The sequence below is a fragment of the Symphalangus syndactylus genome, chromosome 5, assembly GCF_028878055.3.
Source record: "Symphalangus syndactylus isolate Jambi chromosome 5, NHGRI_mSymSyn1-v2.1_pri, whole genome shotgun sequence".
Taxonomy (NCBI): Eukaryota; Metazoa; Chordata; class Mammalia; order Primates; family Hylobatidae; genus Symphalangus; species Symphalangus syndactylus.
In genome coordinates, this window is record NC_072427.2 from 86291541 (window position 1) to 86307799 (window position 16259).

At 56.6% G+C, this 16259-nt stretch overlaps 1 protein-coding gene and 2 long non-coding RNA genes across 7 annotated transcripts; 1 reads left to right on the plus strand and 2 right to left on the minus strand.

The window, feature by feature from the left end:
- Positions 1-1211: 1211 nt before the first annotated feature.
- LOC129483075 (uncharacterized) lies at positions 1212-4615 on the minus strand. The gene is made up of 2 exons (XR_008657888.2): positions 4485-4615; positions 1212-1893 (listed from the first exon to the last, which is right to left on the minus strand). It is a non-coding gene; the product is annotated as an uncharacterized lncRNA (long non-coding RNA).
- CFAP410 (cilia and flagella associated protein 410) lies at positions 2796-13850 on the plus strand. 5 transcript variants are annotated; one of them, XM_055279884.2, is made up of 7 exons: positions 4561-4693; positions 6228-6246; positions 7908-7954; positions 10533-10762; positions 11775-11946; positions 12865-12958; positions 13416-13850. In XM_055279884.2, the coding sequence occupies exons 1-7, from the start codon at positions 4617-4619 to the stop codon at positions 13542-13544; spliced, it is 768 nt and encodes a 255-aa protein (XP_055135859.1). In that variant the 5' UTR covers positions 4561-4616; the 3' UTR covers positions 13545-13850. The 5 variants fall into 5 exon arrangements, with proteins under 5 accessions (XP_063496561.1, XP_063496562.1, XP_055135859.1 ...); XM_055279885.2 differs by having other exon boundaries at positions 12868-12958; XM_063640491.1 differs by lacking the exon at positions 6228-6246 and having other exon boundaries at positions 2796-4693.
- LOC134736818 (uncharacterized) lies at positions 5853-10104 on the minus strand. Its single transcript, XR_010121160.1, has 3 exons — positions 9389-10104; positions 7561-8956; positions 5853-6476 (listed from the first exon to the last, which is right to left on the minus strand). It is a non-coding gene; the product is annotated as an uncharacterized lncRNA (long non-coding RNA).
- Positions 13851-16259: the final 2409 nt, after the last annotated feature.

The following is a 16259-nucleotide window of genomic DNA, read 5'->3' on the forward strand; positions in this document are numbered from 1 at the left end:
AAATGTGCATAAGGCCTGGGATGGGAACGGAGTGGAGGTTCACATTCCCAGGCTGTATTTCAAGATGAAAGGTAACATAAGCAGCTTGTCTCAGTTACATCTTCAGACTAGGGTGGAGGAGGAGGAAAGGGGAAAAAAGTTTTAAGACATGGTTTGAGGCTTAGCTGTGTGAAAGGAATATAAACCTCAAGACCTTAAAATCACTAAGTCAAGGGAAAAGTCAGCTGGAAAGTGCATCAGGCAAACCCGCCTCCAATTTTATTCCTAAATAAGATGTTTTATTCCTAAATAAGATTGCTACAAAGATAAAAAGCTATGAAGCTCCCTCACAATTTGCCCACAAGGAAATTCCTTGTGGGCCTCAAGATCTTTACCCTCAAACAGTTCTGTTGAATTTCACCCTGGAATGTAAACTGATAGCTGATCTTCACAGGTGTGGGACAGAAGGTCATCCCCCTGCTCACCGGAGACACATGCCTATCTGTTTGCTTTCTCTGCCTTATTGTTTATGTAAAAATGCAGATTCACTATGCCAGATCAAATTGTGTATTCAGTGAAAGGACTCAAAAGAATGCAATCTTTTGTCTCTTATCCACCAATGACCTGGAAGCTGGAAGCCTCCCTCCACCCCCACACCCCCACCTGGCCTTCAAGGTGTCCTGCCTTTCCGGACTGAACTAATGTACATCTTTTTTTTTTTTTTTTTAAGACGGAGTCTCGCTCTTGTTGCCCAGGCTGGAGTGCAATGGCACAACCTTGGCTCACTGCAACCTCTGCCTCCCGGGTTCAAGCGATTCTCCTGCCTCAGCCTCCAAAGTAGCTGGGATTACAGGCGCCCACTGTCAGGCCTCTGAGCCCAAGCTAAGCCATCATATCCCCTGTGACCTGCACGTACACATCCAGATGGCCGGTTCCTGCCTTAACTGATGACATTCCACCAAAAAAGAAGTGAAAATGGCCTGTTCCTGCCTTAACTGATGACATTCCACCAAAAAAGAAGTGAAAATGGCCTGTTCCTGCCTTAACTGATGACATTGTCTTGTGAAATTCCTTCTCCTGGCTCATCCTGGCTCAAAAGCTCCCCTACTGAGCACCTTGTGACCCCCACTCTGCCCGCCAGAGAACCCCTTTGACCCAAATCCTATAAAACAGCCCCACCCTTATCTCCCTTCGCTGACTCTCTTTTCGGACTCAGCCCACCTGCACCCAGGTGAAATAAACAGCTTTATTGCTCACAGACAGCCTGTTTGGTGTTCTCTTCACACGGACGCGAGTGAAACCCACCACTGCGCCCCAATAATTTTTTGTATTTCTAGTAGAGATGGGGTTTCACTATGTTGGCCAGGCTGGTCTCGAACTCCTGACCTCAGGCGATCCACCTGCCTCAGCCTCCCAAAGTGCTGGGATTATAGGCGTGAGCCACCACACCCGGCCTAATGTACATCTTATACATACATTTTTTCTTCTTTTTCTCTTCTTTTTCCATCTTACACATATTGATTGATATCTCATGTCTCCCTAAAAATGTATGAAAGCAAGCTGTGCCCCAGCCACCCAGGGCACATGTCGTCAGGACCTCCTGAGGCCGTGTCACGGGCTTGTCCTTAACCTTGACAAAATAAACTTTCTAAACTGATTGAGACCTGTCTCAGATATTTGGGATTCACAGCTGCTAAGCTGCTCGGTTACAATTGAAGGCTCGTAGGTTAGAGGTTGTTCAAAGGTAGTTTGCTGAGCAGGGGGCTAGGGCATGGGGAGTGCTGATTGGTTACGTGCGAGATGAAATCTAGCTGTCCTTTTGGTCCTTTTGTGCTGCATGGCTTCTGGGTGGGGCCACAGGAGCTGTTGGCAAGACATCTAGCTGGATCCATCCGTGTCAGACGTGCAAGAAACCTGCAAAGATACAATAGTGATGTTCTACAATAGTGATGCTACCTCCAAGGGTAATTGGGGAAGTAGCTTGTCTTGTGACCTCCAGAATAATGGCTGACGAAAGTTTACATCTGCTCCTTAGTGGAATTCATGCTCCTCTACCCTTCTAGGCTGGTAGTGTAACCGCCCAATGGGTTCACCTTGCCCACTGCCTAGACAGAACCGATTTATCAAGACAAGGGAATTGCAATGGAGAAAGAGTATTCACACAGAGCTGGCTGTGCAGGAGAGCGGAGTTTTATTATTACTCAAATCATCTCCCCAAGCATTCGGGGATCAGCTTTTTAAGGATAATTTGGCGGGTATGGGCTCAGAAAGTGGTGAGTGCTGATTGGTCAGGTTGAAGATTAAATCATAGGGGGTCGAAATGAGTTCTGGCTGACTTCTGTCCCTGGGTGGGCCAGATTATCCGTTTGGGTGGTGTCATCTGCTGCATCCGAATGCAGGGTCTACAAAATATTTCAAGCACTGATCTTAAGTTCTGCAACAGTGATGTTATTCCCAGAAGCAATTTGGGAGGTTCAGACTCTTGCTGCCAGAGGTTGCATGGCCCCTAAACTGTAATTTTTAATCTCGTAGCTTAATTTGTTAGTCCTACAAAGGCCGACTGGTCCCCAGGCAAGAAGGGTTTTTTTTGGGAAAGGGCTATTATCAATTTTGTTTCAGAGTTTAATCTATAAACTAAATTCCTTCCCAAGGCTAGTCTGGTCTACACCCAGGAATGAACAAAGGCAGCTTAGAGGATAGTAGGAAGATGGGGTGGGTTAGGATGTAGGGACCAGCCCCACAGGGTCAGTGGGTCTCTCCCCATGTGCAGTGACGAGAGAGTGCAGAAATAAAGACACAAGACAAAGAGATAAAAGAAAAGGCAGCTGGGCCCGGGGGACCACTACCACCAATGCACGGAGACCGGTAGTCGCCCCGAATGTCTGGCTTCGCTGTTATTTATTGGATACAAAGCAAAAGGGGCAGGGTAAAGAATGTGAGTCTTCTCCAATGATAGGTAAGGTCACATGGGTCACGTGTCCACTGGACAGGGGGCCCTTCCCTGCCTGGCAGCCGAGGCAGAGAGAGAGAGAGAGAGAAGACAAAGACAGCTTACGCCATTATTTCTGCATATCAGAGACTTTTAGTACTTTCACTAATTTACTACTGCTATCTAGAAAGCAGAGCCAGGTGTACAGGATGGAACATGAAGGTGGACTAGGAGCGTGACCACTGAAGCACAGCATCACAGGGAGATGGTTAGGCCTCCGGATAACTGCGGGAAAGCCTGACTGGTGTCAGGCCCTCCACAAGAGGTGGAGGAGCAGAGTCGTCTCTAAACTCCCGCGGGGAAAAGGTGACTCCCTTTCCCGGTCTGCTAAGTAGCGGTTGTTGCTGCTTGACACCTTTTGCTACCGCTAGACCACGGTCCGCCTGGCGACGGGCATCTTCCCAGATGCTGGCGTCACCGCTAGACCAAGGAGCCCTCTGGTGGCCGTGTCCAGGCATAACAGAAGGCTCGCACTCCTGTCTTCTGATCACACCTATGTCCCCTCAGCTCGTATCTCTGTAGGGTCTGGTTTTTCCTAGGTTATGATTATAGAGCGGGGATTATTATAATATTGGGATAAAGAGTAATTACTACCAACTAATGATTAATGATATTCATATATAATCATATCTAAGATCTATATCTGGTATGACTATTCTTGTTTTATATTTTATTATACCGGAAGAGCTCGTGTCCTTGGTCTCTTGCCTCGGCGCCTGGGTGGCTTGCCGCCCACATTAGGAGATCTTTCCCTGTCATAATTTCTTCAGTTATGATTTTTGCAAAGGCGGTTGCAGTGGTCTCATTAGTTTTACAAAGGCTTAGTTTTGAGGAAGGGCTGCTATCATTTAAACTATAAATGCCTCCCAAAGTTAGCTTTGCTTATCCAGGAATAATTAAGGGCAGCTTTAAGGCCAAAGGCAAGATGGGGGTTGGCCAGATCTCCTTCAAGGCCATCCTTCTCTCACCGATACAATTTTTTGCAAAGGCGGTTTCAGAACGTCAGAACGCCTGTCTTAATGTAACTGTGGCCCATGTAACGATGTTTAGAGGGTCTTCTCTGATTTCTAAAAGGCTGAAACGCTTGTAAGGGCTCTGCTGGACCTGCCCGTGCGTCTTTCCTATAAATGCAGGGAGGGAGGGAGACAAGGAATCAACACAGCCCCAGGGCTGCCCTGGGTTTATTCCAAGAGTTTGAATCGCGTAACTTGGAGCTGTGTAGCGCCCATCCCATCCACGCTAGGCCCGCGCTCAGAGTCAGGCCTAAGCACTCGGCCATGATGCGCGTGGGACCGAGCCCACCCCGCTCGGTTCCTGTGAGCAGCAGTTCAGCCCTCACTGGACAGACTTGGGGACCGCCACCGGCACCCACCCTCTGCTCGCTGCGCACTTCCGGGGTCGCGTTAGAATCGCGTCAGAGCCGGGCGCCCCAGGCCGCGCATGAGCAGGAGCAGAGCCAACGTGTCAGCGGCGCCCAAGCGGCCCCAGCGCGCTCGCGTCGCCCCGCTCTCCTCACCTAGTCGCCAATGGGCTCAGGATCCGCCCCTGACGACGCGGGCCCCGCCCCTGGAGACACGCGCCGCGCAGTCGTCACCCGCCCGGGAGCAGGAGGCCGGGGACGCCCGCCGGTCGGGCCTGGGCGGCCGCCATGAAGCTGACGCGGAAGATGGTCCTGACCCGGGCCAAGGCCTCGGAGCTGCACAGTGTGCGCAAGCTCAATTGCTGGTGAGGCAGGGCCTGGCCGCGGCCGCCCCGGGGTCGGGGGAGGAGCCGGGGCGGTGAGGGGCGGAGCCGGGGCGGGGAGAGGGCGGAGCCAGGGCTGGGGAGGGGGGCGGGGGTGGGAGTGGAACGGGGGGAGGGGCAGGGGCGAGGGCGGCGAAGGAGCCACGGGTGGGGGAGGGGAGGAGGCCGGGGGTCGGGGGTCGCCTGAGCCCCCCCATTTCCCGGCCCGCCTTTGCCCAGGCTGCCCTGTGGGCTGGATCTGATGTCTGGGGTTGCCAGCAGTCACTGGGACCAAGTCGAATAGGAGAGAGAACTGAGCTCTTGAGGACTGAGTCAGGAAACACGTTGGTGATCAGTACTGGGGGCGGCTGTGCCCAGGGTACTCCTGGCAGGTGACAGGAAGGGACGTGGGTGCGGTGGGACCCATGCAGGCTGAAAGGCGGGTAATGCTGAGTCTCACTGGGCCAAGGAAGACCAGGAGCTTCCAGAGGAGGGAGCCTGGAGTTGAGGCCTGCAAGAGCTCCAGGGCTCCCTGGGGACTCAGCGGAGTCACTGCGCCGTGTCAACCGGCCGCACCGTGCAGGCGGGCGTGGGGGTCAGCGAGAGCAGACGCTTCCTCCCAGGGGTGTCCCCAGACTGCCCAGAGTGAGCTCTTTCCTGTTAATTAAAAAGCTTTTCCCTCTGCCCTGGCATATCTGGTGTTTTGGCTACAATTCATCTGTGTCATTTGCTTTCAATAATGCATTTCTTTGTTTTGCATGGGGTGGTCAGTACTCTCACTAAGCTGGGAGAAACAACAACCCTATTTCAGGCTTTTAAAGTTTGCTTCATAAGGTGCCTGTTCACCCTTTGAATTTGGCCTCTTGTTTATGAATTTCACCCTTGTTTATGTCTGTCAGTGAGAGAAATGAACCTTCTGCTACTCAGGGACCATGAGGAAGAGTTCATCTTTTTGTGTCTTACAAATGCAGCAACGCCTGCTGCTCCTTATCTAAAAAGTACCACCCCAACGTCAAACATACAGTTTAGTTGAAAATCAACTAAAACAATTGTTTACACCTTTGCCAGTTATCTGGGCAACCTTCCTTTTTTGCCATGCCATTAAAATCCTAGAATCTTTTTTTTTTTTTTTTTTTTTTGAGACGGAGTCTTTCTCTGTCCCCCAGGCTGGAGTGCAGTGGTGCGATCTCGGCTCACTGCAAGCTCCGCCTCCCGGGTTCACGCCATTCTCCTGCCTCAGCCTCCCGAGTAGCTGGGACTACAAGCGCCCGCCAACACGCCCGGCTAATTTTTTGTATTTTTAGTAGAGACGGGGTTTCACCGTGTTAGTCAGGATGGTCTCGATCTCCTGACCTTGTGATCCGCCCGCCTCGGCCTCCCAAAGTGCTGGGATTACAGGCTTGAGCCACCGCGCCCGGCCTAAAATCCTAGAATCTTAAGGTTTGTAGGTAGTCATCGGTAATTTTTGGAATTTTTGTCTTCAGTATTTTTTATTCAACTTTAACAAAATTAAAGTATGTATCTTTTCTCTCCCTAGGGGCAGCCGCCTCACAGATGTAAGTATTGCCTCACAGATGTAAATATTGTGCTGATCATCTCCAAATAGCCTCAATCCCAAATGTTGTAGCTTCTTTCCCAAGAGAATTTTTAAGTTGACAAAACTGCACCTATCAGTTCAGTCCCACACTTGGTACTTCGTTCACTTAGCAGTTTTCATTCAGCAGAACCACTAATGGAAAAACAATTCTCTAGTGCCAGGCTTATTTTGCAGTTCCCGTCAACATCCCTACAAATGAAATGCCCTTTGTCACTTGGTCGCAGAGGAGGGGAGCAATAGTTTGGAACTTGCTCTCACCTGGAAAGGAATCCCAGGAGGGTTTGTTTTACTTTGTTAAGGGGAAGTTGAAGGTCTACACCCCCTCTTCTTGGTCACATCTAGCCTTGTACCCCCCTACCGCTACCCCAAAGGCAGGCAGAGAATAAGCCCTGCTGGGAGAACTTGAGCCTGTGCGTCTGTGAAAGATTTTTTCTTCTCTCCCTCATTCTCTTTCTCAGTCCAAAATGTCCCCAACTTACACAGGGATCCCATACCAATTGTTTCTTTCTTTTTTTTTTTTTTTTTTACATGGAGTCTCTCTCTGTTGCCCAGGCTGGAGTGCAGTGGCACGATCTTGGCTCACTGCAACCTCCGCCTCCCGGGTTCAAGCGATTCTCCTGCCTCAGCCTTTGAGTAGCTGGGACTACAGGCAACCACTAATTTTTGTACTTTTTAGTAGAGATGGAGTTTCACTGTGTCGGCCAGGCTTGTCTCAAACCCCCTGAGTTCAGGTGGTCCACCTGCCTCAGCCTCGCAAAGTATTGGAATTACAGGTGTGAGCCACCATGTCCAGCCCAATTATTTATCTCTTTATTCTCCTTTGTTTTTTTAATTTGAACTGTACATTTCCTTAAAGACAAAAAAAAAAGCCTGGCTACATGGCATCTGGATGTAATCTGTTTTGTGCTATAACTGAAATACTCCATGTTTAGCAGTGAATATACAAACGTACCATGTCCATAGACACGAGTTCCTTATACATGGGATGCATCTGACTAGGCTGTGAGCTCGTTAAGGTTGGGGCCCTGCCAGGCACCCAAGCGCTGGTGCCATGCCTGACGTATGGTGGGCTCTCGCATATGTGGGAGCTTTGCAGGTTGTGAAGGCTTTGTGGACCACTCTGGGCACCTCACCCCTGAATTGACAGTACCAGTGTGATTTGAGATCCAGTTTCAAGCCTGTCTTCCTTTTGGCCCAGACCTGTTATCAAGAAGAGATTTCCACCCTCTCCTTGCTTTCTATCCCTGCATAGGGGGCATTGGGGTCCCCTTACCTGATGTCCTTTGAGGGCATCCAAAGTAATGAATGCTCTGTCTCCACTGCTGGCAGCATCTGACAGCAACGATGCTGCTGTAAAATTTAATAAAGAGAGAGTGCGCGCAAGGAGGAGCCTCACATTTCTCCTTCAGTCTGCGGGGCGTCTGGGCTGCAAGGTGGCGTCAGAGGGGAGCCTGGCATGCTCGTGGGCATTCACCCTGGGCACACTGGCTGAGCAGGGCCGTGCCCCTCAGGCCCCAGAAGTGGGTTGGCCGTGGCTTCGACAGTTCTCTGTGGCTGATGGCAGTGCGGCCGCGATGCCCTGCTGTGCCGTGCTTGCTAGTCATGCTCTTTTCCTCCTAGATCTCCATTTGCCGGGAGATGCCCAGCCTGGAGGTGATCACACTCAGGTACCTCGCTCCTGCCAGCATGCTCAGCCTGGGGCCTGGAAGCTGGGGCAGAGCCTCACGTCCCTCCAGTGGGACCCAGCACTGTGACATAACCTGGAAACCTCCAGCACAGACTGAGCGCGGCTTCTAGAAGGGGAGGGGCCGGGACAGCGAGAGCTGGGCCTACCCTGTGGCCCCCATGTTCAGCCCTCCTTCCTAAGAGCCTCACCTGGGCCTCCTGATGGCTCCTGTCCCCTGCCTGCCCTGCTGTACCCCTGCCCACCCTTGGCCTGTGTGCTCCGATAAGCCATTGCTGTGTTCACTGGGCCAGTCGGTGGTGGAGCCAGCCCTCCTAAGGATTCACGGTGGCCCGCCCTGGCCACCCTCACGGTGGCCACATCTGCCCCGGGACCCCCAGAGTCCTGGCCTCTTCTGCCCCCCAGTGCCACCACTGCTTACCAGTTTCTCTGCACCCCATGACCTGTGCCCATCTTCTGGGGTCACTGCCCTCCCAACAGACTAAGGGAAACTTGAATGAACAAATGTTACTGGACTTTCAGGCAGTTGGGGTGTATTTGGGGGCTCCGGGGAAGAGAAGAGCTCCCTTTACCCTGAATTCCCTCCTGCCTACTGTGGGACCCAGGGAGGGAGCAGACGCTCATGGCTCACCACTGCCAACCAGACGCTGGATGGGTGCCTTCTTTGGGTTTCCGCATTTAAAAGTTCACAAGGGTTTAAACCCTGTGGGGAAGGCCCACCCCTCTGGCAGCTCAGAAGGCTCCAGGGCTTGCCCTCTGCGAGTGGGTGTTGCAGGCCCCTGGTCCCTGACTGTGACCTACCTTCTTATCTCACAGGCAGCCACGAGGTAGGCCAGCCCCTGCCCATCCTCCGTAACACCCTCCAAGGTTGGCATTGCCATGTTGATGCCCGTGCCCAGCCTGCTGCCCACCGTGGGCTGAGGCCAGTCCATCTGGTGTTCAGGCATCCCCAGCGCGGGCACCAGCCTGTCCTGCCCGAGCCTTGCTGAATGAATGAAATGGGCTTGGAGGCATGCTCCTGGGTCAAATCTCAGCCCTCCCATCTATTGGCTGGCTAACCTTGGGCGAGGCATGGCCCTCTGTGCCTCAGTTTCCTTTCTGTAACATGGAGGTATTACAAGTGCCCACCCCACAGGGAGACGAGGAGGAGATGGAGCCCGAGTCCAGAGGTTGAGCCGGGGTGCACGTGCCCGCCCAGAGGTTGAGCCGGGGTGCACGTGCCCGCCCAGAGGTTGAGCCGGGGTGCACGTGCCCGCCCAGAGGTTGAGCCGGGGTACGCGTGCCCGCCCAGAGGTTGAGCCGGGGTGCGCGTGCCCGCCCAGAGGTTGAGCCGGGGTACGCGTGCCTGCCGCGGGGCTCGTTTCACTAAGTCAGGCGACACAGGATGGGATTTCAGCCCTGCCTCCGAAAGGCTTACCTGACAGGGAGACGTGGAGCTTGTGGTTCCCACGGTGGCAGGAAGCTTGGGGCGGAGCTGTGGATCCAGCCCTGTCCCTGCCGCTCACTGAGTCACCCAGGGGCCACAGGGCCTCCGAGCATCAGGCCACTCGTGTGTGGGGCCATTTCTGTCACATCTCAGGAGGGACAGGATCCCGAGGGTGTTGACTGAGCTCAGGTGCCTGGTGCCTGCACGCCTGACTGCCCTGGAGCGGAGCAGGAAGCCTCGAGGCCGCGGGTGTGGTCCGCACATCGCGCTGCTGCCTGTGCCTGGGGCAGACTCCATCCTGGAAAGAGTCCCACAGCCTGAGTTTTGCTCTTGGTAAAAGGGGGCGGCCTCAGAGCTAGGAGCTGCATGAGACAATACCTGGGAAACCCCGAGTGAAGGGATGGTATGGGGAGGGGGGCTCAGCACCGCAGGCTGCCCATGGGGGCCTGGTAACCGCCCTTCCGAGGCGCCTGCCGGGTGCGAGAGCAGCCTTCCAGGCAGGGGGCCCTGGCTCTCGGGAGGCGGACGCTCCGCACCTTTGAGGGCCTGCGGGAGCGGCTCCGCGTGTTCGCTTGCGGAGGGGACGGACCCCACGCTGTTGGGTAAAGCCTGCAGGTCTCCGCTCCCAGCCTCCTGCGTTTCTCTACTTCTCTGACGCGTCCACATTCTGTAGAATGGAAATGAGGCCCATCCCGAGTTGTCGCCCAGGTCCGTGCTCACTCCCATGTCACATGGAGCTGGCTCGTAGTTTTTTGCCAGTTTTTCTGGCCGCTCCCTGCTTTGGAGCAACATGATATGTTCCTTCAGAGGCCTTAGTTTTCCTCATCTGTGAAGGAGGGCTACATCCCCCACCTCCCACACTCTAGTGCCCTGAGGAGCTGATGTGGAGCGTCGGGCCAAGGGGCTGTTGCTGGCGGGGTCCACCCCAGTCCGCCTTTGAGTTCAGGGCCTGGCCTTCCTACAGCTCTCTCCTCGGCCCAGGTCCGCTGCATGTGACTCATGACATCCGATTTGGGCTTCTCAGGAGAGGGCAGGGACACAGGTCCCTGAGTGCCTTTTACTGGGGGTGGGGATTGAGAGGTGGCCTTGGGGGCCCTGGCCACGACCCTCGCCGACTGTGCTGGTCTCCGTGCAGCGTCAACAGCATCTCCACGCTGGAGCCCGTGAGCCGGTGCCAGCGCCTGAGCGAGCTGTACCTGCGGAGGAACCGCATCCCCAGCCTGGCCGAGCTCTTCCACCTGAAGGGGCTGCCGCGTCTGCGGGTGCTGTGGCTGGCCGAGAACCCGTGCTGCGGCGCCAGCCCCCACCGCTACCGCATGACCGTGCTGCGCACCCTGCCGCGCCTACAGAAGCTGGACAACCAGGGTAGGTGGCCGCAGCGGGGTCACCGGCCCTCCCAAAACAATCCCTGGAAGGGGATGTCCTCGGCCCTCTTTTCTCTTCTCCTTTTCTGCAAATACCTGGTCTGGCGGGACACAGTTGTGTCCTGTGAAGTCTCCTCCAGAGGCTGTTCCCCTAGCTTCTGTCTCCTCTTGATCCCGCCGCCCGAATGCAGCAGCGCAGCGTAGGGTCCCTCGTGGGACTGACAGTTTGCGTATGCCCCGATGACCGCAGGACCTGGTAGCAAAGCAAAAGGGTTCCTTCTTTGCTTTTGTGAGTATCAGCCCTGCTCTGACCATCGCCATGCACCATGGCGAGCGGGGGCATCAGTATCTGGCAAGCAGCGTCGCACTGGTCCACAGGGACTGGGCAGGCTCCACGGGCCACTGTGAACCTAGGGTGGCGGTGCCATCGCGCTCCTGCCGTGGGAAGGGGCTGCCCAGCACCGCAGTGCCCGCTGCTGCGCTCCACCTGTTGGAGGCGCTCGTGCCTCCTCTGGCCAGCGCCAGCACCGACACAGTTTTCCAGGCTGTGGTTTCATGCTGTTTGTTCATCCTTGGCATTCTCAGCACACTAGTGTCTCATCCTTGTCAGGCATACGGACACTAATATTTTCTTCCAGACAATTTTATTAATATTAGTAATATAAACTTTAGGGAAATTGATATGTGAGTAAAATGGAATAAATTAAGTATGATCTGTTCCTTTTTCTATTGTCTTAGTTGAGGTTTTGAGGAGTATTTGCTTCTGGCCCAGGCTGGTGTTGAGATTCCTGAGCAGCCCTCCACCATCTGTTGTGTGTCGGCCCTTGCCAGGCTGGGGATGGGACAGTGAGGAACCGGCTCCTACTCTGGGAGTTGTCCCTGGAGGTTGATACACGTGCATGCATTTCACAAGCAGACTGTGCCTGAGGCCGCAGTAAGGACTGGAGCTGCAGTGCGTGTGGCCTGCATGTGGGTGAGGCCACTCATGCTGTCTTTTGTCCTTCATCCCAAAGCTGTGACGGAGGAAGAGCTGTCCCGTGCACTGAGTGAGGGAGAGGAGATCACCGCCGCCCCGGAGAGAGAGGGCACAGGCCACGGCAGCCCCAAGCCATGCTGCACACTGAGGTCCCTCAGCTCTGCTGCTGAGACCGGCCAGGACCCGCTGGACAGCGAGGAGGAGGCAATGTGAGGCTAGAGGGCAGTGCGGACTCCGCAGCCCGTCCCTGTCCCCCAGGGTCCTCCCACGGGGAGTGAATGGGGCTTCCTGTGAGCTGCGTCTCTGGGAAGTGAGGGAGAGGGATTATCCAGGGGAGTGTCTGTTCTCATCCATATTCTCTGGGAGTGACTCAGTGCCCAGGTAGTGATTTCAGTGGCAGGTCCATGTTTTGCCCAACAGCGGATGTGCCAGGGAGCAGGAGGGGGGTGAGCCAGGCCCCGTGCCTTGGCACAGAGAAGGCTTGCAGCACCAGAGCTTGTGAGGTGCAGGGAGCCCCTGGTGGGGGGTGTGGCCTAGGGCCACAGTCACTGGAATGGTTTGTGGGCACGGCCATCAGTGCCCGTACGGCCTTGGGCCTGGGGGCCGTGGAGGGGCCACAGGGCTGACTGCAGTGAGACGCCGGCGCCTCCCAGGGCAGTTGGCTGCGGGTCACGAACGCATTTGATAGAAGCTGGGCGCTTCTCTCCTGCTTGGCAGATCACACCCGCTGCTGGTGCCTGTGGTGGGGGCATCGGGATGTGATCTCCGTTAGGCATCTGCCGTCCAGCACAGGGCTTGACCCCATGGTCAGGAGCTCTCCCCCCGGCATTTGTGTGTTCAGGTGGCCCCCACCCTGCCCCCGAGGCCCCGGGTGGAAGGTATTACAGCTGGGGAGCCCCAGGGTGCCAGGAGGGCACCCCACAGGTGAAGTAAGTGCCGGGCTCTGTAGGAGCTGCCATCTGTAGCCCCTGACCTCACAGGAGTTGCCTCCCTTCTCTTGCCCCTGTGTGCCAGGCGGGATTTGCATGAGCCCCGCCTTTGCTTGGATGTGACCTGCACACAGGGTTTGCAGAGGCCCCCGCTGCCACGAGCCCCTGACCCTCACACGCCTGTGTCCCTCTCACCAGCAGCGCCCGGGCTGAACTTGGCCTGAAGCCCCCTTCCCAGGACCAGTTTCCTTCCTTCTCACCCAGGGATGCTTCAAGCAGCCACAAGAGCAGGGTGAGTGATGGGCTGCTAGGGGGCCGCTGCTGCCTCTGCCCACTGCACAGAAATCGTGGGGAGGGAGGATGGAGCCTCACAGGGCCTCGAAGAGCTGCGCCCCAGGGGGAGCTGCATGTGTGGGTCTGTGAATGCGCACACACGTGTAACACGTGCCCCGCACGGAGCCCTCCTGGCCCCTCAGCCTCTCCTGGTCTCCTGGTCTGTGGAATGTGGGCCCAGGCCCTGCTGGGCCGAGGGCAACAGGAGTCACGTGGAAGAAGCGCCACACACATGTTCACAGGCGGGGCTCCTCTGCTCAGATTCTCCGCGTGTGCCGGTCAGTCACTTGGACGGCCCGCACCCCCGGGACCAGTCGCTTTGTGGTGGGGCACTGCTGGCCAGGCCCCAGCCCTTGTGGAGGGAAGCAGCCTCGCGGTGCTTGGTGGGCTTAGTCCGCACCCCTCTCTGCCCCCAGAATGTCCTGACTGCCATCCTGCTGCTGCTGCGGGAGCTGGACGCAGAGGGGCTGGAGGCCGTGCAGCAGACTGTGGGCAGCCGGCTGCAGGCCCTGCGTGGGGAGGAGGTGCAGGAGCACGCCGAGTGACCGCAGGACCTGAGCGCCACTCCACCCTCCACGAGGACCCCAGCGTCTTCCCCAGCCCCCGGGAGCTGGAGGGTGGCTGCCACGGCCGCAGCCCTGGCCCCACACAAAAGCCTCCCTGGTTCGCCACATCGGCCGAGGGCAGGAGTGGGTGTTAGGTACTAGCTAACCAGGGCGGTAGAGATGCTGTCCACACCAGTCCTGTCCCCAGGACTCCCCTTCTGTGGTTTGGTGGTTCTGGGCTGGCCTGGGCTCTTAAAGGGAGGATTTTGCAGGCTGTCCTCCCTAATAAAAGATTTTCCCAAGGTTGATCTGGAGGTGACATTTCCCAAGGCATGGTCGTGACAGTGTTCCTGAAAGTAAGGGCCGTTTCTCCACAGAATGAGGAGGTATTCACGGATGGCTTTGCCGATTCCAGCCCTTGGTCCTTGGATAGATTTCTGTTACGCAAGGGAGACTTCGAGAATGCTGGCATCCATAGGGACATCTGCCCTGAGCTGCTCTCAGGCAGACAGCACCTCCCTCATCCACGGGAGAGGGTTTTGTTTTCTTGGCCGGGCTGGGCAGGTGCACCTTCCTTTCTCTCTCCTGTGAAGAACTGCAGGAGGGCCCTCAGCTGTGAGGCTGTGGATGAACAGGCCTGTTCGCTCTGGGGTCCGGGCCTGGCACAGGAAGCAGCTGGACTAGGGGAGTCCTTGGAGCATCTGAGAGGGGTTTTCTTTCCTCTGGGAAGAATTGCAAGTCTTATGAGGATGCCACAATCTGGGCAGTGACCCGCGGCCCTGGGGACCTTCCTAGTGCCCCCCAAAACCAAGGAAGCCTTCCAGCTGGTGTGTAGGAAAAGCCAGCTCCCTGGGCCCTTGTCCTGTGTGGGGTTGAGATCCAGATCTCTGTGAGATGTCCCCGTCCTCCGCTGAGCGGTGATGCGTGACCACGTGTGCAGGCCGCTGTTCTCCCAAGCTCGGGGCCATGCCGTGCCACCGTCACCAGAGCCAGCTGCAGCATTGGGGCAGCCACTGTCGCCGGACTTGGGGAAGCCCAGGGTGAAGACAGTCGCTCCAGAAGGTGTGTGATCTCCAGGCAGTGGGGAGTGGAGTCACCACTCATGACATAGAGGGTGGACAGTTCAGGCCTGTGTCTCCTTGGGACTGTGGGGTGGGTGCCCTCAGTAAAGCGCTTTGTTGGAATGGTTGAGGTCGTTTAAATTGAGTCCCTTCCACTTCCCCTGCCACGCGCTGCCGTGGGCATGCGGGGCTTACACCGGCGCCCTCCTGCCCCACACCATGCGCACCTTGGGTGGGACCTGTGGGGGCAGCTGTCTGCGTTCAGCCCCACGGTTCCCCCTATCCCCGTCCCCACCATTGCCGCCTCCAACCTCAGCCTCCTGCATGCTCCCCCTCCCGACACCTCGTCACCCAATGCCCCCAGCCATGGAGGACAGCCAGAAGCACGTCCAGCTCGGGGTACCCCACAGTCCCACTCCACTCCTCCCCGAGTCACCCCAAAAGTGGGTTCTCAAGCCGAGCAGCACTGGTATCACACTGTCCCATTCACCCAGTTCACAGGAGAGGACCAAGGGCCCAGGAGACCGCGTCACTCTGCCCGAAATACCAGAAACGCCAACTCCACGCAGCCAGAAGTGGGCCTGACGCAGGCGCTCGCCACAGCATGTCGCCCAGGAGGGAGGCGGCCACTGTCCTGGGCATCAGCCACAGGCCACCACCTGGGTGCAGCAGCTGAGTGGCAGCTGAACAGGTTCTAACACCTCATCAGGCAGGGCAGGCCAAGGGGGGTCTACTCAGAACTGAGTCCTGATCCCAGATGGTGTGACACAACAGAGCCCCCAGAGCATGCCTGTGTGGTTCCCTGGGCCTGTGAACCTGTTCCTCTGTTCCTTTGAGACAGAGCTGCAGACCCAGGAGCACTGTCCTTGGACAACTGTCCCCTCCTGGGCCTGGCCCCAGAACGGCCCAGCTCAGAATGAACTAGAAGGCCACTAGGTGTGGGCCCCTCCACCCCAGCTCCAGAGTGAAGCAATCTGGAGGCCTCCGGCACTAGGGCCAACACAGTGAGGGGCTCAGGAATATCAAGGTGCCCGAGGGCAAGAGGGTCCGCAGCCCCTTCACCAGGTCCCTAGAGACACCTCACTGGCCTGAGCTCAACCGGGAGACACCCAGGGGCCCTCAATGTGGCCCTTAGAACCCTCCAAGCCAGGGTCTCCCTTGAGATACCTCCTGTGTCCCAAAACCACATCCCCAGGGTGGACTGCAGGCAGGAAGCAGCCCTCTTGGGCAAGCACCTGCCACCTTGGTGATGCAGAGCGTGGGCTTCGACGCTAAGGTTAACAGGCATCCTGCGAGCAGGGCGTCCACCACCTCATAACCACCTGCAGGACTCAGCCCCAGCCCCTGGTGGGCACAGCTTTGCACTGCCTTCTCTTCCCCTCTTGCGTGTCCACCATCAATGTCTCCTGGATGCTGGCTCAAGCCAGCCACCAGCCTGCAGGTTGGAGACCCCCACTCAGGCTGAGGTTGGGAAGACAGAGGAGTGAGGCTGTACCCTTCTGCCCCCAGGGGAGGACCAGGAGGGGCTCAGGTCACCCTGGTGGCCCCCAGGGAGTCCTGGAGAGCGCCTGTGGCCTCCCAGGGCACATGTCCCTTTGGCCTGGACCAGGCACTGGCCAGAGGGCCCTCCACCCCTGGGGCCGCTGCCCACTGG